The sequence below is a fragment of the Mesoplodon densirostris genome, chromosome 9 (assembly GCF_025265405.1).
Source record: "Mesoplodon densirostris isolate mMesDen1 chromosome 9, mMesDen1 primary haplotype, whole genome shotgun sequence".
Classification (NCBI taxonomy): Eukaryota; Metazoa; Chordata; class Mammalia; order Artiodactyla; family Ziphiidae; genus Mesoplodon; species Mesoplodon densirostris.
The window spans coordinates 107924524-107937868 of record NC_082669.1 but is presented as its reverse complement, the minus strand read 5'-3'; the positions used below and the strand labels follow the sequence as shown (position 1 = coordinate 107937868).

General features: G+C 64.6%; 1 protein-coding gene across 8 annotated transcripts in view; it reads right to left on the bottom strand.

Annotated features, from left to right (window-relative positions):
• The window catches only part of AGAP3 (ArfGAP with GTPase domain, ankyrin repeat and PH domain 3), a 57080-nt gene that overhangs the window by 11768 nt on the left and 31967 nt on the right, over window positions 1-13345 (bottom strand). For 4 of the 8 annotated variants that reach the window (XM_060107480.1, XM_060107481.1, XM_060107482.1 and 1 more), the window contains exons 7-10: window positions 13160-13287; window positions 11375-11533; window positions 7847-7939; window positions 3296-3400 (exon numbers count right to left, since the gene is read on the bottom strand). In XM_060107480.1, the coding sequence (XP_059963463.1) occupies window positions 3296-3400; window positions 7847-7939; window positions 11375-11533; window positions 13160-13287 (485 nt within the window). Of the gene's footprint in view, window positions 1-3295; window positions 3401-7846; window positions 7940-8103; window positions 9035-11374; window positions 11534-13159; window positions 13288-13345 lie in introns of those variants that run through there. The other 4 variants (XM_060107485.1, XM_060107484.1, XM_060107483.1 and 1 more) reach the window with 3 other exon arrangements.

Sequence of the window (13345 nt, the reverse complement as noted above, 5' to 3'; positions counted from 1 at the left end):
AAACAGCAATTTCTTCCCCAGCCTCCTCGCTAATTACCCAGCCAGCGTTCTCATCTCGTTTTATTACTGGAATTAACAACGAGTTCAGAGCGTGGAAAGCTATTAAGATGTGTGATTAAGCCACATTCAATTAGTTTCTACAAACAATTTAATTGATGTTGCAGATAGAATTAACAGAAGGTGATTGTGTGAATGGCTTCGCTGGCTGCAAAACGGGAGAGGCTGTGGCAGGCTCTCTGGGGCTAAGCAGGGGCTGGGCGTGAGGCTCGAGGCCTGCCCACCAGCCCTTCCTCTGTGGCCCGTCCCGTCCCGCCAGCCCGCCCGGCCTCCGTCGGGAGGCGGGTCCCCAGCACCGCTGCCCTCGGGTCTCCTGGGCAAGGCCGGGCTAGGCCAGGAGTTCCCGGACGGGCCTTCCTCTCTGGCTCCCTAACAGGAGGGCGCCTCCAAGGGAAGCAGGCAGCTCCGGGGACGGAGGGTCCCTGCTCACTGCTGGCAGCTGGGAAGCTTGCTCAGGTTGGAAAACACGGCAAAGGGGGACGGAGGTGGGAGAGCTAGCAACAGGAGTGTGGCGGCCACCAAGGATGGAAACCGAGAGGCGAGCGGCCTCTGTCGGGAGGGAACTCAGGGCCCTGGGGCCGAGTACATGCTTTCACTGTCACCACGGTTTCGAATCTGATTCTCGTCTCCTGAATGAGAAGCATCTACAGGGCAGGGAACTGGTGGCTCGGGGCATCCAGCATGTGGGGAGCTGGGGAAGGATGTGCACTTTGACCCCGGAGCCAGAGGGCAGCCAGTGAGGGGCTGACGGATGGGGAGGCCATGCTCTCAACCTCCTCACCGCATCCTGCGGCCCAGGCGGGGCCAGCAGAGCCGGTGGCCTCTTCGATTCACCTCGCAAGAAAGCAGCAACAGCCTGGAAGCACCTGCCGCCAGACCCTGTCCTGGGCCAGACACACTAAGCCACACACAGTTCGCGGGCAGCACAGCGCTGGACGGGACTCCAAGAGCGTCCGCCGCCCAGCCGGGCCGGGCACGTGGGCTGCCGGCTGCCCCCGCCGCACCCACCAGCCACCTTGCTTGCCCCAGTGGTAACTCTCCAGCGACTCAGGCAGCCCCGAAGGGAGGCGCTCCTGGCACGTAGAGAAAACTCTGGGCAACACTCAAAGTCGTGGGCCAAGTCTCAGCCCAGCCACTGGCTGGGTGACTGATGATCCGGCAAAGCCCACCGAGCCTCTGCTCTCCACCTGGTTAAGCTGTGTGTAAAAACAGCAATCCCCCGGGCCTTTACCTTCCCTTCCGAAACCAAAACCGAACACAACACCGGGCATTCTTCTCCCTGTGCCGAGACCCCGCTCCCATCCCTCCCCTCCTCCCTCTGGGGCGTGGGCCCAGCCGGGGGCAGCATGAAGCAGGAGAAACAGGTAAGGACGCAGCGGAGGTGGGGTGAAGGCCACTGCCACACAGGTGGGGAAACAGAGGCCTCAGGCCAGCTCCCAGCCCAGCAGCCAGAAGGTGCCTGGGCAGGGCCACGTGTGTCCTGCCTGGGCTGTGGGCGCTGGAAGCCAGGAGGGCCCAGACCCTCTCTGCTGGGAAACACTGGGGTCCTGCTCTTTGTGGCCGGGGGCGCTGCACCCGCGGGTGCTCCCCGATCCCTAAGACACGGTGCCTCTCGTCAGGGCTCTGCCAGTAGCCTTGCTGCCTCTTGTCCTGCGTGGACTCAGCGGCGGGACCAGGTCCTGGGTGAGGAGGAGGCCAGAACGGGGGAGAGGACGGCACCCAGGAGCCTTTGTGCTGAATTCCCAAGGCCCCCCGGCCGTGGCCCCTCGTCTATAACCCCCCTCGGCCCCAGTATCATGGCACCAGCCCCCGCCCTGTGGAGTAAGAGGCCCCGAGCTGAGGGGAAGGGCCAGGTCCAGAGGCAGCCAGAGGGCCAGGCTGGGCTCTGGCCTCACTGGAAAGGCCCAAACCAGGCCTGTGAGCTTTCTCAGCCGCCCTGGGTGGTGCTCTCAGGATGGAGCTATGGCCAAACCGTGGACCCCAGCACGTCTCAGGTCGGGGACCCCTGACACCTGTGCAGATTCAAAGGCCGGCGAGGGACCCTCGGAGGCAGGCCTGGGGCCTCCGGGCAGGGGGTGGAGCCAGCCCACGTGCTGCGCTTCAGGGGCTTCACGGGAGAACTCATTAGCCCCACAGCAGGGTGGTGACAGAGATGGATGCTGGGGACAGCTGTGCGCTGGAGCCACGCAGCGAGGGGAGAGGAGGGAGGAATGGTGGGGGAGCGGCCACGGGGGCCACGCTCCTGTCACCGTGCCCCAGCCCCTCCCCGGGCATCAGCCACACCCTTCCAGACCCCTCTGCCCTACCAACAGTGCCCCCGACGCTCCTCCTCCCAAGGGGGCCTGTCCAGGCCCGCCACCCCAGCAGTCCTGGCTTAACTGCCCTTTCGCTCCGCATGATCCCAGGAGCCCAGGCGTAACCCCAATAGTGCGGCTCCCCGAGACACAACTGTTGGCAACACCGACGCCCCCAGCTTGAGCAACTCCATGTAAACGGGCCCAATCCAGCTCTTAAAACAACTAGAGTGTAGGATGTAGAACCTGACTCGCACACCAGCCTAGCCCAGAGGTGACTGTCCCTGGGGGTGAGTTTACTCCAAAGAGCTCAGCCGGGACTTCCCTGGTGGCACAGTGGTTAAGAATCCGCCTGCCAATGCAGGGGACACGGGTTCAAGCCCCGGTCCGGGAAGATCCCACATGCCGCGGAGCAACTAAGCCCGTGCGCCACAACTACTGAGCCTGCGCTCTAGAGCCCGCAAGCCACAACTGCTGAGCCTGAGTGCCACAACTACTGAAGCCCGCGCACCTAGAGCCCGTGCTCTGCAACCAGAGAAGCCACCGCAGTGAGAAGCCCGCACAATGCAACCAAGAGTAGCCCCGCTCGCCGCAACTAGAGAAAGCCCACGCGCAGCAACAAAGATCCAACGCAGCCAATAATAATAATAATAATAATAATAAAAAAGCGAAAGGGAGTGACAAGGTCATCCCTTTAAAAAAACAAAAACAAAAAGTGAAAAACACAAAGGGCTCAGCCAAGACTCAGAGCTTTCGTGCAGTGTTCAGCCTGGGCCTCGGTCTCAGGGTCTGTGCAACTCCCAAGCCACCAAAGCGAGGCCCTTTCTCGAGGAAAGGTCTTTTTGAGCTAAGGTCGCTTCCCTCCGGACCTGGAGTCAGCCCTTCCACGTCCGCTTCTCGTCCTCCGCGCCCAGCCTTCCCCAGGCGCAGCCCCCCGGACTCACGTGCAGGCTGGGATGGTAGGTAAGCAGCCCGTTGTCACACAGGGTCACGTACTTCTTCTTCCATTCCTTGTTCAGGGACTTGCCACTGCGCTTGAGCAGGATGCCCTGAGGACAGAGGCCGGATCAGAGACAGAAGCCAGGCCCACACGTCACAGCTATGGAGAAGGTCTCAGTGTCCACAAGTCACAGCATCCTCCGCCCCCCGTCCTCCCGGGTCACTGTGCTTATCTGCATGGAGAGGCCACATGGGACTAAAACTGAACCAGGGAGAGCCAGGTGGATGAACCCATCTATGGAACTTGGCTGCCCCTGACCGTCCTCAGGAAGCAGCCTGGAGCCCACCTCTCCAGTTACCATGGACACCGTCCCATGGCAGGGGGGTGTCCTCTCCCCCAGGTTGTGGACCTACGTCAGCAATGGGAGGTGGGGGTTTAGATGGCCTCCCAGCAGTGATGCTCCCACCCACCGTCTCCAGGCATAGGGTGGAACGACAGCACAGCGACCTCAGGAGGGCCCGGGCCTCCTACCCGCTGTGGCAGCCCCGAATAGAGCAGAAAGGCCCCTAACTGTCCCCAGAATGGCCCAGTCTCCCCCAAGGCAGGCAGTGGGAAGACCCAGCCATACAGCCCAGCAACCAAATCTCCCGTGTGAGCTGATAAGACTGGGCGTGGAGGTTAGATGCCCCCCAGGGGCAGGGATTTGGGCGTGTTGTTCCTCGACACCCTCTGCACTGCGACACTGCTGGGATGCAGCAGACACTCGGGGAACAGCTGGTGGACGGGGGGGAAGAGCCAGCCGAGACCGTGTGGCTGTCGGAGGTGCTGCGAGCGGGGGTAGACCTCACCGAGGCAGACGAGACGTCCACCCACACCCCAGACGGCCTCTGCTGCCCTCCGCAGATGACAACCCCCGACGGTCCCTCACCCACTGGCTCTCGCCTGGAAACAGCAGACAGCACGGGAGAACGGCCGAGGATGGAGCTCGGGTCGCGATGGGACACGGACGTGCACAGGCGGCAGGTGCCCCAGGACCGGCATCACCCCTGTGGGGCCCCCTCCCCAAATTCAGGAGGGCTGAGAAGAGGCAGTGCTCCCCGGACATTCCTAGACAGAATTCCTGGGGGGCAGCCCCGGCTGGGCGAGAGCGGGCAGCACGCCAGGTCCCCAGCGGGTCGCAAAGGAGCTGCCAGAGCCCCTGTGCCGGCCTCTCCTACAGGAGGGGAGGGCCCTGCCCTCAGATAAGCCGGAAGTGGGGGTCAAGAGATTCACTGTGAGAGAGGGTGGGGGTAAACCCCGGATTCCATGACCCCCTCCCCGGCTAAGGCTTCCTACTGGAAGGCTCAGCCCTAGGGGGATGAGGCTAACAGGTGGGCTGGGATTCCCGGCCCACAACAGGGACTGCGTGGGGATAACAAAGGGCCCTAGTTCCAGTCCCACTTCTCACAGGTGTTTCGCATCCTTGCGCCCCCACTCCCTTCCCCTCTCCTCCTCCTCCTGCCCCCAAAGGCAGATGCAGCTGCGGGAAGTCAGGCCACTGAGTCGTAGGCCACCTAAGGACACTGCTGCTGCTACCTGGTCCCCTTTTCCTCACAAAGAGCTTCTGAAGACCAAGGGTGTGAACGGGACTTTCACGAGACAACAGGTTGGCTGGAACTGCCCAGAAGGCCACCGGGGCCCCTGTTTCGTGGTCCGCGAAGGAGCCTTGGCGCCCAGCCTCTGGGCGCGGCAGCCATCCGCTCACAGGCCAGGAACGTGGAAACAGTTCCGCCACTGCCTCTCCCCTGACTGTGGACCATGGCCCTGAGGACTGCCGGCCAGACTCTGGAGAAGGCGGCCCAGGCCCACCCCGCTCCCCTGGGAGTGGCCGTCGCGGCTGGCTCGCCTGCGCCCCATCTCACTCCCTCCTTTCCCACCTGCTCCCCAAGAGCCTCTGTTCTCAAGTCTTTCACACCTGAGCCCTCCCTCCCTCCTCTGTCCCTCCATCTTCACCAGGTTCCCTCCTGGTCCAGCCCCGGCTCCTGGTCAAGGGAAAGGGAAACCTGACTCCGTGCCCCGTTCTGCCCCCAACTAGCTCTTAACATCAAGCAAGTCGTGTCACTGTCTGGGCCCCAGTCTCCTCGGGAACGCGGACTCACCTCCAGGGCCCGCTCCCCTCTCCCCGCCCCCCAGCAGGAAATCAGGAGCCAGGATGCCGAAGAGGCCGGTGTAAGCGGGAAGCCCTTTTCTACCCAGAACTCTTCCTCCTCCTTCACCTGGGCCCCTCTCGGGAGGAGGCCCCGGCGCCGCGGACGGCGGTAATGACGCCCCTACGCTGCTTTGACGCTCGTTAGCAGAGGGTGTGGGAGGCGCGCCGGGAGGGGGGCGTGGGAGGAGCGATCTCGGCCGCTGGGGCTTGGCCCGCGCCCACAGGCTTGGCCCGCGCCCACAGGCTCAGCCCGCCTCTCACCAGCCCAGCCCGCTCTGCCCTGCCCTACCGGCGCCTCCGTCCCGCTCACAGCCCGTTCCGAGGGGGGAGAGTGAGCTCCAGGGGTTCCTGCTCCCCTCCCTGGCCGGCCGGCTGCGCACGGCGGAGCAGGAAGCAATCTGGGGCGGAATGGGAGCGGTGCGGAGGCGACAGCCCCCAGAGGACCCGTTCCCGCCGCCGCCTCCCTCCCAGCTCCGCCAGCCGGCTTAATTGCGGAGTCCGGATTGATTGGGAATGCAAATGGCAACTGAAATGCAATCTCCACTCCCAGCAGGAGAAGAGGGGGAGAGAGGGGAGGAACGGAATGGGGAGAAGAACGGGACAGGAGAGCGGGAAAGGGGTTAGCCCGGCCCTGGTGGGGGGGAGGGGGGAGGGAAGGAGGGAGGGGGCGCGCAAGGAATGGCCACTGGCCCGGAGAGGGGAGAGTGGTGGAAGGACGCGCAGTCCCAACGGCAGGCACGCCTCCAGCCCCCGTGAGGTCGGCGCGGCTAGGCACCTGCCTCCAGCGGGCAGCTTCCTGGCTGTGTGCCTCCTCCTCCAGAGTGTCCCTGAGGTTAGGGGGCCTGTGACACTCCAGTGCCCTAGCTGACCCCTTTGGCCGGGCTTCACCCGCCGCCTTCCCGTCCACGTGGGGGACTCAGGGAGCAGATAAATCAGACCGACCCCAGACAGGAAAAGGGGCGTCTGGGGCTAACTTATCTCAGAGCACGGGCAGGGGTGGGGTGGGGACAAGCGTTGTCTCTGTTAAATGTTTACGTGCGCATGTGTGTGTACTCAGAGCACACGCCCCAAAGCGGGGAGTGACAGTCCCCTGCCTGGCCTGGCGAGGGCCCTGTGGGAGGCCTCGCTCAGCACGGCCCCAGAGACACTCAATCACACCATCAACAGGTTTATGGACCAGTTCTGTGCCCAAACACACACAGGAACGGGGAGGAGAGTGCCCGCTGCCATTCTCCCAGGCCCTGCACGCGCCCCCCGGGCAGGCTGACCCACCTAGAGCAGTGCCTGCTGGGCATCACCGTGGTGACACTTCAGGGGAGGGCTGAAGCACAGACAGAGGGCGTGGGGCGACACGGTGCTCCACACTGTGTCCTATGGGCCCCAAAACCCTTCCCTAAACCCAATGGACCTTCACTGTGGGGTCAGAACCCCCCATCCCTAACACCAGAATTCTGGTCACACTACCTACAGGCTCCAGGAGCCCCAGCCTGGAGAGCCAAACCTGACCACAGGGCCCTGGCCAGGCTGACCTCAGGTGCTCCAGCCACACCAGTCTCCTCTGTGGTCAAAAACTGACATCACAGCCCCTGTAGACACAGCATCTCTAACCACCGGCTCCCAAGAAGATCTGGGCCAGGCGCAGCATCCTGTGGGTACAGCGGCCTGACCACCAGGCCAGCTCAGCAGTTCTAGAGCCCTGCCTGCCCAGCACACCGTCAACTCTGCACAAAGACCCCTCCATCACTCGACGTCTTTTTCCAGCGGAGAGACCCACGACAGGAGGTCTGGGAGGATCCAACACCGGGTGGCCCAGCCCTGCCAGGCAGTGAGTCAGGACGGAGGTGAGGGAGAGGCCCTACCAGGACGTGGCCCCTCCACTAAGTTTCGTCTTTACAAACAAACAGAGGCTCACACGGTAAGACCGGGCCAGTGAACCCAGGGTAGGAAGAGCCCTCGGTGAGCCCTCGGTAAGCCCTTCAACGCGTACTCCTCAGGGTACTCTTTTGAGAATTCTCTTCTTTTTCTGGGAGGAGGGGAGGGAGGCCAGAGAGACCAAACCCTCCTCCAGGGCCGCCCACCTCCAGAACCACCACCAGCGAAGAGCAGCTGAGGATGGCAGGCGGCTCTCTGCTGCCCTCCTGTGGTGGCGAGGAGGAACTGGCAGCGTAAGGGTTCCGGCCACCCTTCCCCGCTGTGCTGTGAGTTCCTCTCTGCAGGAGAACTCTCCTTGTTAAGGATTCAGGCCTGGCAGGGGCAGGACGCTGGCCTCTCTCACCATCTTCCAGAGGCCCCGAAAAGAACCATCATCTAACATTTCCTGGGCTTCATCTCAGCTCCTCTCCAGCCCCAGGGGAAGGGAGTGCTGACCTGTTTAATGGGGATGGCCCGACCACTCCCGATGCTGTCCACCTTGCACTCGGCGGCTTTTTTCTCCCGGTCCAAGTCGGCGCCCTTTCGAGACTGGAAGAGAACAGAAGAGGCCTGTTAAAGGGGCCCAGGGTCTGCGGGGTCAGCAGCCCACCTGGAATCCCCAGCCAGCCCTCCCGTCCTCCCTCCTCCTGGGCGGGCCCTAGCAGTGGGGCAGGGCCGGGGCGGCGGGACCGGGAAGGAACTGAGACCACGAGTATTCCAACGGGTTTATTCTTACACACGGCACCATACAGAGCAGCACAGGTCACTGGGCCGGGCCCGCCCCTTACAAAAGAGCAAGGACACGAGATACCGAGGGCGTGAGGAGCGCGCAGCCCAGGGGGCTGGGGCGTAAGAGACGGGAAGGGGCGAGGAGAGGTGGACGGTGGGGCTGAGGGACATGGCCGGGAGCACAGGGCATGACCACCAGGGAGAGCAAAGTCCAGAAGTGAGCGGGTAGCGGCCCGTCTGCGGCACAGACACCACATGGCACATTACGCCGAGCACGGCGGCGTAGCCCGAGGGGCACAGTGGATGGAGAGAGAGAGGAGAGAGGCCAGAAGAGGCCCTGCGCCCCTGCCGGGCTCCTGGGGCAGAGCCCGCCCGAATGCGGATCCTAGGAAATGGGAGGCCAAGAGAGGGGAAGGCAAGCGCGGCGTGGCTGCGGCGTCCGGAGCGGAGCAGGAACGGCAGAAGTCCATGCGGGAGGGAGCAGAGGGGGGGAGGGGCGGGGGAGCTCCCCCAGGAGCAGCTGGACCGCCGGCCGGCCGGGCGCTCGGACGCCCCGGCCTCTGGGCCTCGTCGCTGGCCGGCGCCGGGCGTGGGCCGAGCTCCCTTCTTCTCCATGCAGCGAGCCTGGCGCAGCGCGTCCAGCAGGGCTGGTCCCTGGCAGCCCCCAGCCGCGGGCTCCGGCGTTCCTAGCCTTCCCTGGGGGTGGGGGTTAGTTACAAAGGTTCCTGTGGGTCTCTGGAGTGGGGAGCACGGCGGCCGCTTCTCATCTGAGAGCAGTCCCAGGGCCCGGCCCGCCTCCGGCCCCGCACAGGGGAGAATGTCCAGAGGTGCTGTGTGTCACCACCTGGTCTTCTAATTTGGAAGGAGTTGGAAAGGCCTTTTTGTTGATGAAAAGTTGGAAACAGTGGCACATATCTGCAAATATCGAAAGAATAAAGATTTTGGCAAGTTATACTCAAGCCCCGCACAGTCGGTCAGCACTGGTGAGGGCAGAGACCGAGGCGGCTGGGGAGAGGCGGCAGCGGGATGAAGAGGAGGGGGAGGGGGAGCGGGGGGCGGGGCAGGCGGCGTCAGCAGTGGCGGCCGGGCGGTCCATCTCAGCGGGGAGTGTTCTCCACTCCGGGCCCTACATCCTCCTGCTCACCCGGGCTGCCAGGAGCCAAGGGCACAAGGAAAAGGCAAAGGACCGCAGCTGCAGCGCGGGGGCAGCACAGCCAAAGGAGCGGGAAGAGGCGGGCCAAGGGCCACCGCCCGCGGCTCCACTGTCAGCGCCCGCCCCGGGCCTCTCCTGGGCGCCACGGCCTCCGGCCCTTCGGCCCAGGGGGGAGGAAGGTGGATGGGCCCGCTGCCACCGGGTCCCCAGACAGAAGAGCCGGTCGTGGGGAGCGGGGCGCAGGCTGTCCCAGCCAGCGAGCAGAGAGGCCCCAACCAGCAGAGGATCCCTGGGAGCCCAGAGGGGCACCCCCCCAGGACGGGAAGCAGGGCGAGAGTGGCAACAAAACGAGTTCATGAAGTCACGGGGGAGACAGGGGACGTCAGCGGCCACGTCCAGCGGGAGAGTCACAGGGGCGCCAGCCACAGAACAGGCGTGACCCTGCTGGGGAGGACGAGGAGGGCAAGGGGGTGGCCCCGGCAGCGACGATGAGAAGGGGAGGTCCCGAGATGCACCTCTAGAGACGGACATGTCTTGAGGCTGCCTCGGGGACAATGGCGCAAGTGAGGTCACCATGGAAACAATGGAAAGAAAAAATAAGGTTGCCGCGGTGAGGATGGAGAGAACGAAAGGGCCCGGGGCCGGCTGTGCCCAGGACGCGCGCGGCGAGGCGGGCGGGCGGAAGCAGCTCAGCGGAGCAGGCAGCAGAGCGCGGGGAGCGCCGAGGCGCTGGCGAGGGGGCCCTGGGCCCGGGCGGGCGGCAGAGGGAAGAGCGCGTGCCCTGGGGTGGTGCAGGACCAGCGGCAGAGGAAGGCGAGAGGTGAAGAATGGTGTGGAGGGAGCAGGTGACTGAGGCAGGATGTCGGGGAGCCGGTGCCGAGGGCGTGGGTAGCAGTCACTGCAAACACAGGTCGCCCACGGGCTCTACAGCGGCAGCGGCAGGTGGTGTGGGCGCGAGCAGGCAGCCCAAGGCGCTGTGCGTCTCAATGGGCGTGCACGGGAGACGGGAGCTGCGAGTCCAGGCAGGGTTGGGGCTGGGGGCGGGGCGGCTGTAACGCACGGCAGCAACTGGCAGCGGGGAGGGGGTCGGTCAGCATGGCCGGGGAGGGCGCGCGGCAGGCAAGGGGCGGACAGAGGCAGGCAGACGGGGCAGAAGTGGGCCGGGCAGGCGGAGGCGAGGATGAATGGGCGAGGCCTGGGGAGCACTGGCTCTGTCTGGACGGGGTTCCTGAGAGCCTGACCGGGGCCTGACCTGGTGGGCTGGACTGACAGCCAAGCCCTGACGCTCAGAAAGAGGCACGTGGAGTGACGCAGAAGGACAGGGCGATCTCCTGAGAGTCCACACGGGCAGCTCACCCACCTGTGTCTGACCCAAGACTCCCGGAATGGTCCAGCCAAGTCCCCGCTGGACGGTGAGTTTGGGGATGGGCACTGCGTGTCAGATGCAGGCTCAGGACACCTAAGAGCTGACGGGCTGGGCCCCTATGGCAGAAGGCACATGGGACCCTGGGGCTGGGGGCTGCGGGGAGGGGGAGAGGACGAGCTTGTGGGGGGACCGAGGAGGGAATCAGGAGATGGAGGCCTGGGGAAAGACGGCTAAGCCTTCGTTAGGCCGATGGCAGCAGCGGGTGGGAAGCGTGAGAATGAAAAGAGCGGGCAGGTGGACTGGAGGCCTGGGCCCTGTTCGTTCTAGCTCTGCCAGCAAACGCTTCCTGTAGCCTCAGGCAAAGAATCTTGGGGCCTCAGTCCACAACTGCGGAATCACGGGTGCCTCAGAGTTAGAGTAGACGCGTCCAGAGATCCCTCAAGCTGGCCAGGAAGCCCTACGGGGTCGGGGAGAGGGAGGGTGTGTGTGTGCAGCCGGGAGGAGGGTCTGTGTGGATGCGCTGAGGGCGGCCCCTTGGGCTCGGAGGAACAGTCTGGAAGAGTCTGGGTGTGGACAGGGGGCACCGGTAAGGAGCCGACGGAAGCGGCGCGCGTCAATGGGGATGGAGGTCGGCAGGTGGCATCGTCCTGCCTGCTCCCTCCCGGCCGGGGGCTGGGGGCTCGGCCCTGCCCGTTCGGTGAAGGCGGCCGGGCAGGCGGGAGGGGCGGGCACGTACCGTGAAGATGTTGGAGCGCCGCTTGGACTGCTTGCGGATGGGTGTGGGGGTGGAGGAGGCAGCGATGGTCTCGATGCGCAGCTCCCGCTGGCTGATGCTGGGGGTGGAGGGGACTGAGGATGAGTAGTCGCTGAAAGCGCTGCCGCCGCCATTCGTGGCCTAAGGACAGAGAGGGCTGCTGAGGGCGGCTCCGGGAGGGGCGCGGGGGCAGGCGGCAGGCAGGAGCTGGGAACCCTGCGGTGCGGAGACCTGGCCGGGGGGCTCGTGGGGCAGCAGAGGGGCCACTAGCTCCTACATGTGGTACCAACGGGAAAGGCAGCACGGCCTGGAGGCCAGCAGGACCCGGTGGTCACCGCACTGGGCTGCCCCACTAGGGCCCCAGCAGGGGCCATTCGGGGTCAGCCCGGGAGCTGAATCGGAGGCAAAGGCTAGCAGGTTGGAGTCAGTGACAGAGGCCAGAAGAGAACTATGGAGTCTTGGCTCACAGGTGGGTGTGATGCGAGGTGGCAGGTCACCCTGGATGAGCTCCCCAAGTCAGTGACAAAGAGCAAGGCTGCAGGAGGCCCAGCGGGCCTCAGAGAGCAGGGGGAGGATGAGGTTTGCTTCTAGGCAGTGTGGGTGACAGGACAGAGGATACAGGAGGGCCGGGGCAGAGAGCAGAACAGCTAAACTAAGACTGCTCCAGAGGGAGCAGCAGGTAAGGGAGGGGCAGCACAGGACCTCAGCAGAGACATCAGGTGCTCGGCAGCGTCTACTCCAGGACTCGGGAAACAAGGCCACCCCGTAACGGCCCATCGGATGATCACGAAATAGAGGACGTGCCCTGTCCTGGCAGCCTCCGCGAATCCTAAGCCGTACAAAGGGAGCCAACCAACCACCCAAGCTGCTGCCCCTCGGTGGGCAGGGGCCCCGCGCACAGCCGGGTCTGCAGCTGCGGCAGAGCCGCTCAGAGACGGTGAAGAAAGACCTTCCGTGCCTCCTTTCTTCCACGGGGGAGTGCTCACAGGGGAAGCCCCGACGCCTTCTAGAGCGCTCGAGGGAGGGCTCTCTGGAAAAGCCACCAGGCTGTCATCAGGACACGGGTGGGCCAGGGGGCCTCAGAAAGACAAAGGCCCTTGGCAGAAGTACAGGAGTGGCTGTCGGCTTGACCACTCAGCGCGCACACCTGTGATGGCCCAGGGCTTTCCGCCGAGCAGGGACTGAGCGGGGAGATGCAAGTACTGGCCTGCCTGCCAAGGGCCAAAAAATAACCAGGCAGTAGGCCCAGGAAGTGGGTGGGTGTCCAAGTGGTACTACGGGAGGAACCCTGGCAGGACCCGGCTCAGAACACCCCCACTACCCCACACGTCACAAACGCCACTGGCCCTTGCGGGTAAGTGCTGCCGTTCTAAACGCAAACACCGAGAGAAGGGCCAGCAGGTGAGGGCCAGCAGGGACGAGCTCAGCTTAGAGCCTCCCGAGTACGGCTGCACGGGAAGCGGGCACTGAGATAGCGCTAATGTGGCTGACCAGAGCAAATGCTTAGGCGGCCTCAGCGGCTGCAGCTGCGGGGCGAGAAGAGTGTCGAGCAGGGATGGGAACTAGCGGGAAGGCAGTCACCACGGGGTACAGAGGAGGCCAGGCCAGGCCAGTCGTGCAGGCTAAGGGAACTCGAGCCAGTGCGTTCAAACCATCCGCAAGGCGGCAGACCAGACGAGGTGGGGACGGGCAGGCAGACAGACAGGATGGCAAGGCAGGGCTGCGGCGGGCGGGGCGTGCAGTGGCATGGGGGGAGGCTGCCCGCACCTGGTTGATATGCACGGCCGGGATGGAGGCGGCGGACACGGCCGAGTGGCTGGGAGAGTTGGGCAGTGACTTGCAGGGCCCGATGGCCAGCTGCTGCTTCTTCCGCAAGGCCACTACCTTCTGGGCCACTGCAGGGGACAGCACAGTCAATTACCCGTCTGGGGAGGAGGGAGGAGCCCAGCTTAG